This window comes from Gymnoscopelus braueri, assembly GCF_963280865.1.
Source record: "Gymnoscopelus braueri genome assembly, chromosome: 3".
Classification (NCBI taxonomy): Eukaryota; Metazoa; Chordata; class Actinopteri; order Myctophiformes; family Myctophidae; genus Gymnoscopelus; species Gymnoscopelus braueri.
Window position 1 is genome coordinate 16,671,164 of NC_137612.1, and position 14,211 is coordinate 16,685,374.

The window sequence follows — 14,211 nt, forward strand, 5'->3', positions numbered from 1 at the left end:
CTCTGTTTGAGCTGGTTCACTTCTCACACTGACTTATTCATATCCTCCTGATAAACTCCCTGCAATATCCAACACCTTCCCTGTCAAAAGAACCATACCTGCATGAAGAATTCAACTGCCCTTCTTTGATCCTGTCTGTCTACCCCCTGACCACCTCTACAGGTTGCTAGCAGGCCCAGGGCCACTACTAAGACAAAATGCTCCATCTGCTGGTGACTAGGATGAAAACACAGACACACACATGGTCATCATCATGGTTGCTGTTCCAAGGTTTATCCATTTCATCCCATGATGAATTTGATGTACAGGAGAGGCCCATGTGAATTAAGAAATGTACAGCAGTGATATGAGAACCTGGTCCATTCCACATAAGAGCATGCACAACATAGTTCCCCAAGTACATTCCCAATGAACACTTACTTTACAAATAACCACAAAGGTTTCCTTATTAACCTACTGACTCCCTCAAGTTGGAACCAACGTGTAAAGACCCATTATGTTATTATTTATTTTACATATCCATTTCAGTATTGGAACTAAACCACAGAGTAACAGCATTTCAGAGAATGTAAAGTCTTTGGAAAGCTGTAGAAAAAATTAAGAGCTGAACATGATAAAAAACAAAAACAAAATAAAACATCAATATTCATGACAAAATAAGCCCCCCTATCCCCTTTCCACGATGACCTCTGAGACAAATGGTCATGCAGCTGTCATCAACACTGGGTTGGGTAGGCCCCTCTGATTGGTCCATGCATGGAACACAGCGTCACGGCGTTGGTCCAGGTGTTTGCCAAAAGGAGGGAGTCTCTGTCTTGAGCATTTACACACACACACTAAAGCAGCAGGTCTTCCATGTTTCCTCACAGGAGATGCAACTCGGCATGGTGAATCTAGAGACAGGAGAGAGACAGGAGGGAGCAGTCAGTCACAAAGAACATCTTCAAAGTATTTGTTTTGTTTTCCATTCTATTTCTGAAACGTTTATCATGTGTCATTCTTCCAACAGATAAAAACATTAATACCTAAAAATCAAGCTCAAGTCATAGACAAATTTAGTGTTATAGCCAATATTTGCTCGACAACTAAAATCTATTCATTCTCCATTAAATTAATCACAAAGTCCATAAAAGCCTACATGTATTGAGGAATGCACAGCAAATCCTCACCACTGCACAAGTTTTAAAATTCAAAGTCAAATTCAGTCATGTATTGTCCAAAGCAAACAACCGTGTCACAGAAAAATCATGGTGGCGCACATACTGTAGATCTTGTTCCAATCAAGTCAATGTGGCAACAATCTCATAGAAAATGATTTTCGAGCTGTAGCACTACACAGCAGCACTGAAATTCTTACTGCCAATTATCCATACATGCCAGGATGGCCTGACAGCAAGTGTCACAAGAGTACTGAGGAAGCAGGGCAGCCCCCGTCTGGGCAAACCATGATGGTCTCCAGGTTCATGGACCACTGCCGCCCTTCTCTCACCATTTCTTATTCCGAGGCTTGAGCTCCTCGGCAGCGTTCCGAAGGAAGATGTAGTTCTTCTTCTGGGGGTTGTAGTACTCATGCCCCTGGGGAATAGAGTAGCACAGAGTAAAATAGAGTAGAATTCCATCAACTACAACCTAGATATGTAGTGAATAGTGAAATATGAGTCCTTTGTATATCATAACTCTCACCTTGGACCAGTCATAGCTGGAGGCATAGGCGAATATGTTGCCGTTGCTGTTGAAACAGCAGGCGGTAATGGGCTGGTCCAGCTGCTCGGACGTCTTCAGCTTGGTGCGGGCGTCTTTGTCCCAAAAGCTGAAGCGTCCGTCAGAGCCCACAGTGGCCAGCGTACCGTGGACAGGGTGGAAGGAGATGGCATTTACCTAACGAAGCGATAAGAATATGAGGGAGGGGTAGAAAATGTTGAAATATAATGAAATAGCAAAGTGCTGTTCAGTCACGTTGCTTTAACACCATGTTGCTTTAACATTGTCTTGTGAATGTTCCCACAAGACAAAACCTATAGCCTATAATAGGCTCGTTCTAGGCTACATGACACATACATTGTTTTATTACAGTCTGCCTGAAATAAAAATGGGAGAATGTTATTCAGAAGCAAATCATGTCCTACCAAAGCATTTCAAATGATTACTTATTAACACACACATTTTTACAAATGTTGGGTGAAAATATATTCTTAAAGGATTTATTTATATGAATTACATATGATTTATACAATGTTTTGGTCTGGTTTCCATCTAAACTTACACTCTGCCAGAAAACACCCTAGTCTCAGACAAGGATTCACGACTTAAAACATTATTTACATTTTTTGTTAAAAGCATAAAAAAACCCTAACCATGTGTATTGATAACATAGGTGTAAGAATGTACTATTAACTCATTGAGAGCCATTCACGCGTTTCACGTGTTTTACAGCTATGGTGCAACGTGCCAATCACGTGTTTCACATGTTTTTGAAAAAGAAAAGTAAAAAAAAAAAATTGTTCAGAACCCAAGATATCATTATCTGAAGATTTGCAGCTCCATCCACTCCTTGTTTAACTTATAACTGAAAAAGGCTGTATCCCTAAGCACTTTTTTTTTACTTTGAAAAAAAATAAAAAATAAACTCGCACTGGCCAGAAATAGACAGAAATAATTCTGGCACTCAGTGAGTTAATATCATCTTTGTTTAAAAATGTGTTTTTCTGTAAAAGCTTTTGCCCTTTAAAGTTGTCCAAGATCGTTGTCAACTTCGAAAGCTGCCAAAGGGATTTCAGCCCTTCTCTAATGTGCAATAAGCACAAGTGTGGAATGTTTAAACACCTATTGTATACGTTACTGATCAAGTATTATGCAGCCTCATTTAATTTCAACCCATCAGCCATCAACAGTACATCAACTAAACAAGTACATCAACTAAATAACTCCCAGCAATATTCAGATGAATCGTGCAGTTTACATCTAGGTTTTGCTTATCTTTATATTCAATTTAATAGATATAAATAATTAAAAAATGTTTCTACACTGTTGCTTTCAGTGTAATGCAGCAACCTTACTGAGATCGATTCCTCTAACAGTATATGCACCTGGCAATTCTGATATTCATATTTGAAAAGAACACCTAATTTCAGAATGTATCCTGCGAAGTTACAAATACAATGACAGAAAAATTAAATAAAATATATGCATAGGTAATATGTTAATTTTGTAAACATCATGTTTTAATCACATCTCATTTCAGTCACATTTACTCAAATTATATTATGACCGACGGGCTCAGAATGCAGGTGCCACTTACAGCATAGATGTCCTGTGGGGTGGCTGTGTTGGTTCCATTAGACCTGTGGCACTTGAAGGTGAAGTTGTCCTTGGCTCTGTTAGATTTGAAAGAAATATGGAAATGTATCTACACAAATATCATTGATCAAATGACTACACAGTAAAATTCTCAGTGTTAATTTAACAATTTCAGAGGACAAATGGAACGACGTAAACATTAACAAACCAAAATCCATTATTTCGTTTAGAATGGATCCCAAGTCGCCACTTACGGGTTGGGAGGGCTTATATAATGGATGGCCACTCGACCCTCAATGCTTCCCAGGGCAAAGCCTGTGGGCTTGTTCTGCTTGTCCTTGAAGATGGCTACGCATCGGTGCTGCAGGATGGACACATACAGTACACGGGTCAAAGGCCTTTCATGCATAAACAGCAGAAGCTGTCTTAAGGATTGCCTTTGTACTTGGCATGGTTTCAAGGACAACGAATTAATCAGGCTTTATACTAAGATAAAAGGATAACAGGCTGGACAATATACAGAAAAATGAAAAGACTGCAAGACAAAAAACAAAGAAAAAGCTGTTCACCTGATGCTTGAGAGGAGAGTCTATTCTGCGAAACTCTGAGGGCTGGTTTTCTAGCTGGTAGACAATCAGTCCTCTCTCAGCTGTAGCCACCACTGCCATGGGGTACACCTGGATATAAAAAAAATTACACTCAACAACTTGCCAGGTTCATGTTAAGCTTAATTATACTTCGTACAACCACGTCCCTCAACCAAAACAAGTGAATTTTCGCTAAAAATAAATACCACATATGTCTTTTCAACTTACCACATCAGCACAGTAGGATCTCTCTGGCATCGGCAGAGACATCATGGGGTTGGGAGAGCGGGTGTCCCAGAACTGAACAAGAAAACACAGAGCAGACTCAGGTTTGCAACTGCCTCTCTCAGGGAATGGTTATAGTGATGTGATGATAGGGGATATCTAAACAATTGCTTATGTCTGGTCATAAAAGACTATGATTGGTTGTCAGTACGGAAATTCTCAGAATATTTCTAGCTTTTTGAAAATTTGCCGGTGACGTGTTGCCGCCTTGCCGGTCTGATCCATTTTTTTTTTTCACTTACATTTTATTAAGTTTTCAAGAACAAAACACATAAAACAAAAGACAAACAATAGACATCACATATGTTGCCAAACATCATCTTATATAATAATAAAATAAAATAGAAGTAGGGCACAGGTGCTGTTCAATGTTAATAAACGATAGCACATGAAAACTGTACATTTTTTGTTCAAAAGGTTTTAGCTCGTTCAATTCTTACAACAACCATTTTCATTTATATCATCTCACACATAGTAACTTCTCCCTCGATCGTCAGAAAAAAACCAAAAACCAGTATACACATATATGAATATATATATATTTAAGAAGTCATGCGTTGTGTATATACAGTACATGAATATGTATGTCATGGGTTAAGTACTGTATCAAGACCAAATACATATATTTATTTGAAATAACTATCCTATTCCCTAGACCTCTTGTCGCTCATAGTCAATCCATTTCCCCCATTTGTTCTCAAATATCTCTTTCTTCATCCTCAAGTTAGCAGTCATCCTCTCCATGTCATAAATCTCAGAGACTACCTGAAGCCAATCTTCCGCAGATGGAGATTCCGTCTGTAGCCATTTACGTGTAATGGCTTTTTTCCCTGCAGCCATGAATATTTTCATAAGATATCTGTCACTTCCTGAAATTTCCTCTGGTAAGTCTCCCAGGTGGTCTGATCCATTTCTAATGCATTTAAATGCTTACTTGCTTAGTACACAAGACCCTACATTACATAGTTGGGTTATTGTGGATTTGGTTTTCCAAGGGCTTTAAGATATTTTGTTTACAGATGCACAGAGACACACAGACAGTGATTATAATACAGTGTATCCTGTAGGCAGGGCAATAACTAGAGAGAAGGTTGTACCTTCAGTGTTTTGTCCCAGCTGCCAGTCATGATACAGCTGTAGTTGGGGGCTTTAATCCAGTGGATTGATTTGATTGGGCCTTCATGCTAAAATGAGAAAGACAGATAAACAGGTTCATAATATTTTTTATTACACAGCTTGGTTGAATGCGTGATTCTGATTGGTCAATCACTGAATTCACCGGTGTGTTATTTCTGGATAATGACCGATGAACTCAATAATCAAAGGCTCAGAGCACCTGCTGCGCTGCTTGATATTATGCCGTATCCAAGCCATGTAAACAAACACACAATGTCATTTACAGCTAAACATTGCTCTCAAGAATGTTTTTGAAAACATTTGAAGCAAGAAATAGTCAACGCAGTAACCGAAAATTGATTCTATTTGATCAACACTTCTTTGTTGTTCATTGTTCCTTGTGTTGCGCTGACCGCACCTGCCATAAATGTATGGAATACTTTAATTACCGTAAGAAAGGAAATACTTCGTTTTGTTGTTACTTTTGGGTCAATTTATACATTTATGTATTAAGTAGCCGACTAGCCGTGTAATAAGCGAGATAATTGACGGGAAGCGGTCATCGTTTAGAAATAAACCCCTTCATCCTGTTTATTTCTCAACAATGACCGCCGCGGCCGCGCCGTCAATTATCCTGTGCAAATAGCAGTCACTTATTTTGAGCTGCCATCTAAGTTCTAACCTGTGCAATCTGCATCGACTGGTTGCTGTTCAGGTCCCACATCTTGGCTGTCTTGTCACAGGAAGCGGTGAAAACTTTACTCCCATCCTGCTCAAACAGAAAAACATAATATTGAGACTTCATACAGTGCAATGGATGGCTCATTCATGTTTCTTTGATGCTACGTTTGACAGGTGATGAACTACAAGTCTCACATCGCTCCAACAGCAGTCCAGCACTGGCCCAGTGTGCATCTGCTGTGCCTTGGGGACGGTCTGTCCATTGTCCTGCACCTCCCAGCACCGCACCTAAGGTGAGATGGCATACTAGTAAAACATTTTGTGCATTTGTAAATGCACAATACAACATTGTAATATGTAGTCCGGCTGTAGACAACAGTGGAGTGTAAGTCTTGCCCCTACTTCAAGACTGTGAGCAATTCTCAAAGCTCATTGCACTCACATCATTGGCCCATGAACCTCCAATGAGGAAATTTCCTGGCATGGTCGGGGGGCTGAAAGCCAGGCAGCTGATGCTGTCATCTGGTGGAGAAGTCACTTCAACATCCTGCAGCACAAAAAAAAAAGAAGTTAGAAACATAAATGAGAACTGCAAGCTAACCATACTGCTGTTGGTTTTCATTTCTACAAAAGGGTGTGGTGATGATGAGGCAGGTCTACTTCTTGGGAAGAGCAAGTGTGTCATTTTGGACTAGAGTATGTCACATAACTTACCTTCATAGGATTATGGCTGTCTGTTGTCGTACTTCCAAAGACACCGGTTCCTCCTGTTCCGAACCCAGTACTTGCCCCAAATAAACTCATGATGGACGAATTGTTACCAGTAACCTAGAGCAAGGGAAGACGCTTATAAACCACATCTGCTGGGTAAAGGTAGTCTAAACGTTAGGTGGCCAAGTTACACACATTACTAGTTGAGGTACACATTGTTTGTTCCATCTGTCTTTGTGTTCATTCATATATTCAAGTGTTACATTTGATTTGAGGATGTAAACATTCTTGCCACAACGTAAATAAAAAATATATAGGTCTGTTTTACTCCAATGTATAACACAAAACTAATTATCAGTGATTACTGTCATCTAGGGTAGGGTTAGCCCCATTACGAACCTCTCCCTCCATTCAACCCGGAAGAACCCCCTACGTCTGGTGCCAGTACTGCTCCCGGTTCGGCTACAATGGAAAACATGGCCACAGGCTGACTAAATAAGCGATTTAAGCGGTTGTTTCGCCCAGTTCTAAAAAGTTAGGTCTCCATAAAAATTGGATTGGAATCTCAAAATAAAGGTGGTAAGGTTATTGTTGAATGCAGTTAACACCAAAAACACCCAAAGCCCAACTGTTTACTGTACACATTTCTTTTGATAATAGTGTTTTATTGCTACTAGTGCTGGTGATGTCTAGGATAGCATTGTATATTATTGTACGTCTTTAAATGTCTCTATGAATTGAATACACAGGACCTAAATGGAAACAAGTCCTCACTCCTCAGGACGTTTTTTGGTGTTATCCTTTTAGACCAAGTGTATGACTGTACACATTTCTGTCTAATAAAGTATTCAATCAATCAATCAATCAATCAAAGGTATCTCACAATGATTTGGTAAGGTTCTGTCACACCATATATCAAGGCACAATAACATGCTTTCACTGGACTCAAGTTATCCTTGGGGCCTGGCTGTGCTGTTGACAAGCTAGCATTGTAAGCCAACTGGACTAGCGTTAGAAAGCCACAAATAATACTTCACAACAGCGATTTAACAAGCAAGCTAAAGCTAAAGTTCATCTTAACGATGAAGTGGAGTGACACATGAATCCTTACATCACAGCCAGTGCTGGGTTGTTGTGGTTATTTATTTGAACTGTTGTTGTTGTTGGTATTGATGTATCTTTTCTACAAGCCACTGAACCAGTGCTCACATTTGATTGGTTTACTTGTAAAGGCGGTTATCACACAACGTTCATTATTATGCAGTTAAACATCATTCTATAACACAGCATACTAATTAGATAAAATATACATACCCCCAAAATGTGTGCGTTAAGTCTCAGTAATTTCAACAAAACAGGATAAATACCTCAATTCTCCGCCGGCGCAACAAACATGTGGCGCATGCGTCCTATGCTGTCGCGAATGGATGACGTTCCGTTGCCCATATATATAATAATACAAATGGCCACAAGGAGGCAGTGCATGACCAAGGTATGGAATCTTTTATTGTTTAATTTTCACCATCAATGCAATGTAGAAATACTCTGTTACAAGTAAACGTCCAGAATTCTAAATTGACTTGAGTAAAAGTACAAAAGTATCGGTATCAAAATGTACTTAAAGTACCATAAGTCAAATTCTGCCGAATGTCCCATTTCACACGTTTTCAAATGTATAAACATCTTTTAAAAATAGCCGATCTACAAGCTCACAATGCCTTGCATTGCAACGCATTGTGAGCTTGTAAATCGGCTATTTTCAAATGGCTGAAATGTGTAGGGCTGAAGTGGTTCTATGTTTTCTAATAATAATCCAAATCTACAAAGTATCTAGTAACTAAAGTTTTCAAATAATTGTAGTGGAGTAAAAGTATAATATTTGCCTCTGAGATGTAGTGGAGTAGGCTGGAAGTAAAATTAGCCTACTGAAAATTGGTAAATACTCCAGTAAAGTAAAAAAATAATCAAATTTGTACTTAAAGGTATGGTAAGTGATTTGCTTTGGTTAAAATAAGTGTTAAATAGCTCTATATTTTGATAGTACTCATTGCTATAGAGTGTTTGAAACAGAAAATGCATTTTTGTTTCAGTTTCAGTTTAATTTCCAATTTTATCCAATCAGGATAGAGAACTCAATCAGGATATAGATTAAACAAGTGAAATTGGAAGTGATGACACTAAGAAATGAGCAGACAAAATTGGAACTGGAACACTATACAAATTAAGCTTAAAAAGGGGTACTTTCTCCTGATTGGCTGAGATTTTGACACCTACCGGAAAATGTATTTTCTGTTTATTAAAGAGCTGGAGAGACAGGGAGACATCTGTTACTGAACAAACACTCTATATCAATGATTACTATCAGAATATAGTGCTTTAACCTTTTAACAAAATACTTTTTGTTTTAACCCAAAAATATCACTTACCCTACCTTTAAGTACAGTAGGCCTACTTGAGTAAATTCACTTTCTTACTTTCCACCACTGCAATTTACTCTTGTTTAAATTCAAGTGAAACTACCAAGGAGACACCGTCATAGTCTAGCTAGCTGAACTATGGTAATGACAGCTTTTTAATTTTTTAACGTTTTATTTTATTTTTATACAGCCTTGCCATATCATTCTTTAGAGTGGCGCAAACCTAGCCTGGTTCCAGACCATAGACCCCGCCCACTCTCTGAGTGGACTGCTACTCTTGGTCTGGTGTCATAATGTGAGCCTATGGCTTTTCACGGTCGAAGAAAAACCTGTCAAATCAGAGTCGGAGGTGGGGGTGGTCTAACGATAAGCCAATCAGTGAATATCTGCTAAAACAAGCTGTGCGATGACGTCAGATGTAGGCGGATCCGTGGATCTCTTGTGATTGGTTTAGGGAAATTTGAATCCCCTCCCCCTGGTAATCGCGGACACTGCCGCCAATGTCAGACTGACTGAAGCTCCACGCAGCTTCAGGCTGATAATCAAGCCAGCGCAAACCAGCTACCTGACTGTATAAAAAGTAGTTTGAAGTCATCTTTTGTGTGCAATCTTTTCACACAGACAGACGTATCACAAAAAAGAAAAGTGATTTTACTGACATGTAGGCCTACAGCATTTGTTTGGGAAGAGAGAGTACTCACAACTGGGGTTCCCCAAGGCTCGGTTCTGGGTCCTCTTCTTTTCTCTCTCTACACTACATCTCTGGGTGCTGTCATCCACTCCCATGGCTTTTCCTACCACTGCTATGCCGATGACACCCAGCTAATCCTCTCATTCCCCCCCTCTGATACCCAGGTGGAGATACGCATTGCTGCTTGTCTGGCTGACATCTCGGAGTGGATGTCGACAAACCAGAAGCTCAACCTGGACAAGACCGAGCTGATGTTCCTCCCGGGGAAGGGCTGTCCGCACCGAGACATGGCCATCACCATTGATAATGCTGTGGTGACCTCAACTCGGACTGCGAAGAATCTGGGTGTGACCCTGGACGATCAACTGACGTTCTCGGCAAACATCGCATCAGTGACGAGGTCCTGCAGATTCCTGCTCTACAACATCAGGAGGATTCGCCCCTTCCTCACGGAGAAGGCAGCCCAGGTGCTCATCCAGGCTCTCGTCATCTCCCGCCTGGACTACTGCAACTCCCTCCTTGCTGGTGCTCCGGCATCTGCCATCAAACCCCTGGAGCTTGTTCAGAAAGCTGCGGCTCGTCTGGTGTTCAACCGCCCCAAGTTCTCCCACACAACCATCCTTCTCCGCTCTCTACACTGGCTCCCCGTAGCGGCTCGCATCCAGTTCAAAACCCTGGTGCTAGCCTATAGGGCAGTGAAAGGAACAGCTCCTTCCTACCTCCGGGCTATGGTCGATGCCTACACCCCTGCCCGACCACTTCGGTCTGCCACCTCGGGCGACTGATTGCCTCATCACTCAAGGGTCCTTCTGGCCGATCCACACGGTCACGACTCTTTTCTGTTCTGGCCCCACAGTGGTGGAATGAACTTCCCACTGATGTTAGGACAGCAGAGTCACTGCCCATATTTCGCCGCAGGCTGAAAACTCACCTCTTCAGGAAACACTACCCTTCCTCTCTGCCTGACCTACTTGTTGTTAACTAGTTGTACGAACGCTTGTTTTCTATTGCTGTATTGTTTATTGGATTATTGGATTGTTTATTGGATCTTGTTTAGTCGATTCACTTATTTGTTTTAGCTCATGCTCATTTGATTTAGCTATTTTGTCTCATCTGTTTAAGGAAATAGGTAGCTGATATATTGCACTTTTACCTTAGCGCTAGGTATACTCTTGGTTGCTTGTTTTTGCAGATAATGCACTAAAGACTTCTGGTGATTAGTAGTTTTCGTTCCCTACCTATGTTGAATGCACTTATTGTAAGTCGCTTTGGATAAAAGCGTCTGCTAAATGACTGTAATGTAATGTACTTAATGACAGTTTCAGAATACTGACTGGAAACTTCTCTCTCCTGTAGGCCTATATGAATATAATCACTTGGTTCTCAATCTTTTCTGGGTCAGGGGCGGGGCCACTTGAAAATATCGAAAGCGTTAGCGGCCCACACATCAATCAATCGAATTGTGTTAGGTAGTATAGGCCTACTTAAAATTCCTATTCATCCGTATAACAATGAACACACCTTTTTGAATGAACGAATATTTTTTTTTATATTAATGTTATATTTTCATTTAAATCTTTTGCCACTTGTTGTATCCTCAGGCCCACCAGTGGGCCCCGGCCCACAGGTTGAGAATCACTAGCCCTATACTCTTCTCTTTTGAGGCTGTTGAGCACACAAACACCAAACCTACTTGCCTTTAGACACACAGCTATAACACAGGTCCAACCCCAAAATTCATATCCCACACGTTTGTTTGTTTGTTTTTGTTTGTTTGGCCTGAGTTAGGCCTACACTTCGTTGTGTTCTGGTGTCGCTCACCACGATCTACAAGCTCACAACGTGACGCGATGTAAAACATCCCGTCCACCAGTTTTACTACTGTGGTAGCCGTGCTCTGGTTTGGAACTGTGTGCGACTGTGCGTGCCAATAAAATAGTCCATCGCTATAACATAGCGGTTCCCTGTGTGTACTATGTCGGTAACGGGGAAAGGGCCCAGAATGTCGACCTCCACATTCCAGCCCCTGTGACAGTTGTCACTCTTGTAGATGTGTAACTCCACATCTTGCTTGCAGTTCAGGCAAATAGAAGAAGGCCTGAAGTTGTCAAAGGTCCTTTGACAACTTCAGACATAGACTCGGTGGGGGTCTATGTCTCAAATACCCTATGTCATAGGGTATTTGAGACATAGACCCCCACGAGCCATGGACCATCTTGACTGGAGCACAGTAGACAGAGAGGTGAAGGCGTAGGCTACGTATCCCTTTGGGGAAATTTGTCCTGCATTTGACCCATCCTAACTACGTAGGAGCAGTGAGCACCCACTGTGCAGCGCCCAGGGACCAACTCAAGTTGTAATGCCATTGCTTTGGTCAAGGGCATTGGCACGAATATGTAACATGCATGTTTTTTAGTGTGGGAGGAAACTCAACACGAACACGGGGAGAAAATGCAAACTCCACACAGAAAGGCCGCCTCAGCCGGGGATCAAACCCAAGACCTTCTTGCTGTGAGGGAACAATGCTTACCACTGCGTCACCGTGCCATCCGTGGTACTTACGAGCTGCTGTATCTTGTCCCCCTCTACGGGGGTCTGCCACCTGCAATACAGCGATGCTAGCCCACTGTGAGTAGTAGTACACCTACTGTAGACCACTAAGGGCACTTAGTGGTGGCCGGTGTCTTGTCTGTCTGTGGCAGGTGTGCAGATATGCCCAATTGCACATATATGGACTGGACATGCCAGATGTCAGCTCAAATCGGCACATCGATTTATTTAGCTTTTGACCTGATTCTTTCCTATGTTTTCTCCTTGCTCTTCCTCTTCCTGTCCCCCTTTTCCTGAAAACGAAATGATGGAGCTTGCACAAGAAAGAATTTCACCCACTATTTTACACTTGTAAACTTGATGTGACAATAAAGCTGGACATTGCTGGGTACTGAAACCTGAACATGCTGATTGATGGGTTGTGAAGTGATGCGTTGTCAAGAACAGAACTAGTGACGGTATCTATAAATCCATCAACCTCTGTATCTGTCCGTCTGTGCACTTGTGTCCTTTTATGCCCATATGGAGATCGATAATGTCATCAATATGGCATCATAGTACTGACATCTTAGTTTGGCCTCCATTTATATGGTAATGGTTACTGTACTCTGACAATGCATACAATGGGTACTGCATAACCGGAAGGGCATGTGTTCCTAATGGTTATCAACCCATCAATATGTTAATTTCATTTGACATGGACATCACAATTGAATTGGACTCGCCAACTCCTGTAGTGGCCATCCTTCCGATGCCAACGCAAAGTAAACAACCATTCCGCTGCCGGACCAGCCATTGAGTTTTGGCTTTTCCATCCTGGATGCAGTAGATGCGGATATAGGCCCATCTCTGTTGTACCGAGCGGCGGAGAGCGGTGTCTGTCATCATGGAGTGGACCCCTGGCACAGCTATCAGCAATGACACATCACCAGTGAGACTGAGCAGTGAGCACCCAGGCGCAGGGATGGCTGGCCAACCAGTAAAGAAATACTTGAGAAATACAGTTTCCCCAGCAGCAAGGCTTATATGACAGCTACTGCAGAGCCCAGGAGTTGGCAGTGTGAATCCCAATGCAAATTTGTCCCTGCCTGTTGGTCACTCTTGTCGGTGGTCTTGGGCACGCATACACGCACATCATAGGTGCCACAGTCTCTCTCTGTCTCTCTGACAAATTGTGAAACAGTGATGTTGGATTACGCACACTCTCTCTCACTTGTAGTAGATCCCATACATTGGACGGACTTGTACCCGATTGGCTAGTTCCACTAGATAGCCTTGTGGACACATGTAGTTGGCGAGATTATCTGCAGAATCACAAACACACACACACAAGCACGCACGCACGCACACACACACACACACACACGCACGCACGCACGCACGCACGCACGCACACACACACACACACACACACACACACACACACACACACGCACACGCACACGCACACGCACAAAGCAAAACACAAAGTAAGGATCAAGACAATAAACCCGTCATAATATATTCATCATGTGCGCACTGTTGTTTTGATTTTAGCCATAATTTGAGTCCTTAAAAATATTGCCATTGGTCTCTAGTTTTAGATCAGTGGGTAGAGTGCCAGAGTGTTTCGAAAAGACAGACAGAATGACAATCACCATTGTTGGAAGCTTGTGTTGTTTCTCTAGTAGAGCTCTGACATCTAATAGTGAATTCAGATGCCATGGGTGAAACATGATTATATAACAATAAAAAAAGAGAGATCTCCTATTTGTATTCAGTATGCATTAAATACATACAAATATACACATTGTTTATACTGTGTAGAGGCTGTACACACCCACACTTATTACCACCCCCTAAACCTTCCCCCTATTTCCATTCAAATGCTTTCTGT

General features: G+C 41.6%; 1 protein-coding gene across 5 annotated transcripts; it reads right to left on the reverse strand.

The window, feature by feature from the left end:
• Positions 1–484: 484 nt before the first annotated feature.
• rae1 (ribonucleic acid export 1) lies at positions 485–8,094 on the reverse strand (the record flags this gene model as incomplete). Of its 5 annotated transcripts, XM_080422307.1 has the most annotated exons (14): positions 8,045–8,094; positions 7,077–7,139; positions 6,681–6,794; positions 6,409–6,513; positions 6,162–6,254; positions 5,968–6,054; positions 5,267–5,353; positions 4,113–4,184; positions 3,867–3,974; positions 3,552–3,658; positions 3,299–3,374; positions 1,684–1,878; positions 1,490–1,575; positions 485–893 (listed from the first exon to the last, which is right to left on the reverse strand). In XM_080422307.1, coding segments are annotated over exons 2-14 (1,143 nt in total). In that variant the 5' UTR covers positions 7,089–7,139; positions 8,045–8,094. The 5 variants fall into 5 exon arrangements, with proteins under 5 accessions (XP_080278433.1, XP_080278431.1, XP_080278432.1 ...); XM_080422305.1 differs by lacking the exon at positions 485–893 and having other exon boundaries at positions 1,486–1,575; XM_080422306.1 differs by lacking the exons at positions 485–893; positions 8,045–8,094 and adding an exon at positions 7,992–8,029 and having other exon boundaries at positions 1,486–1,575.
• Positions 8,095–14,211: the final 6,117 nt, after the last annotated feature.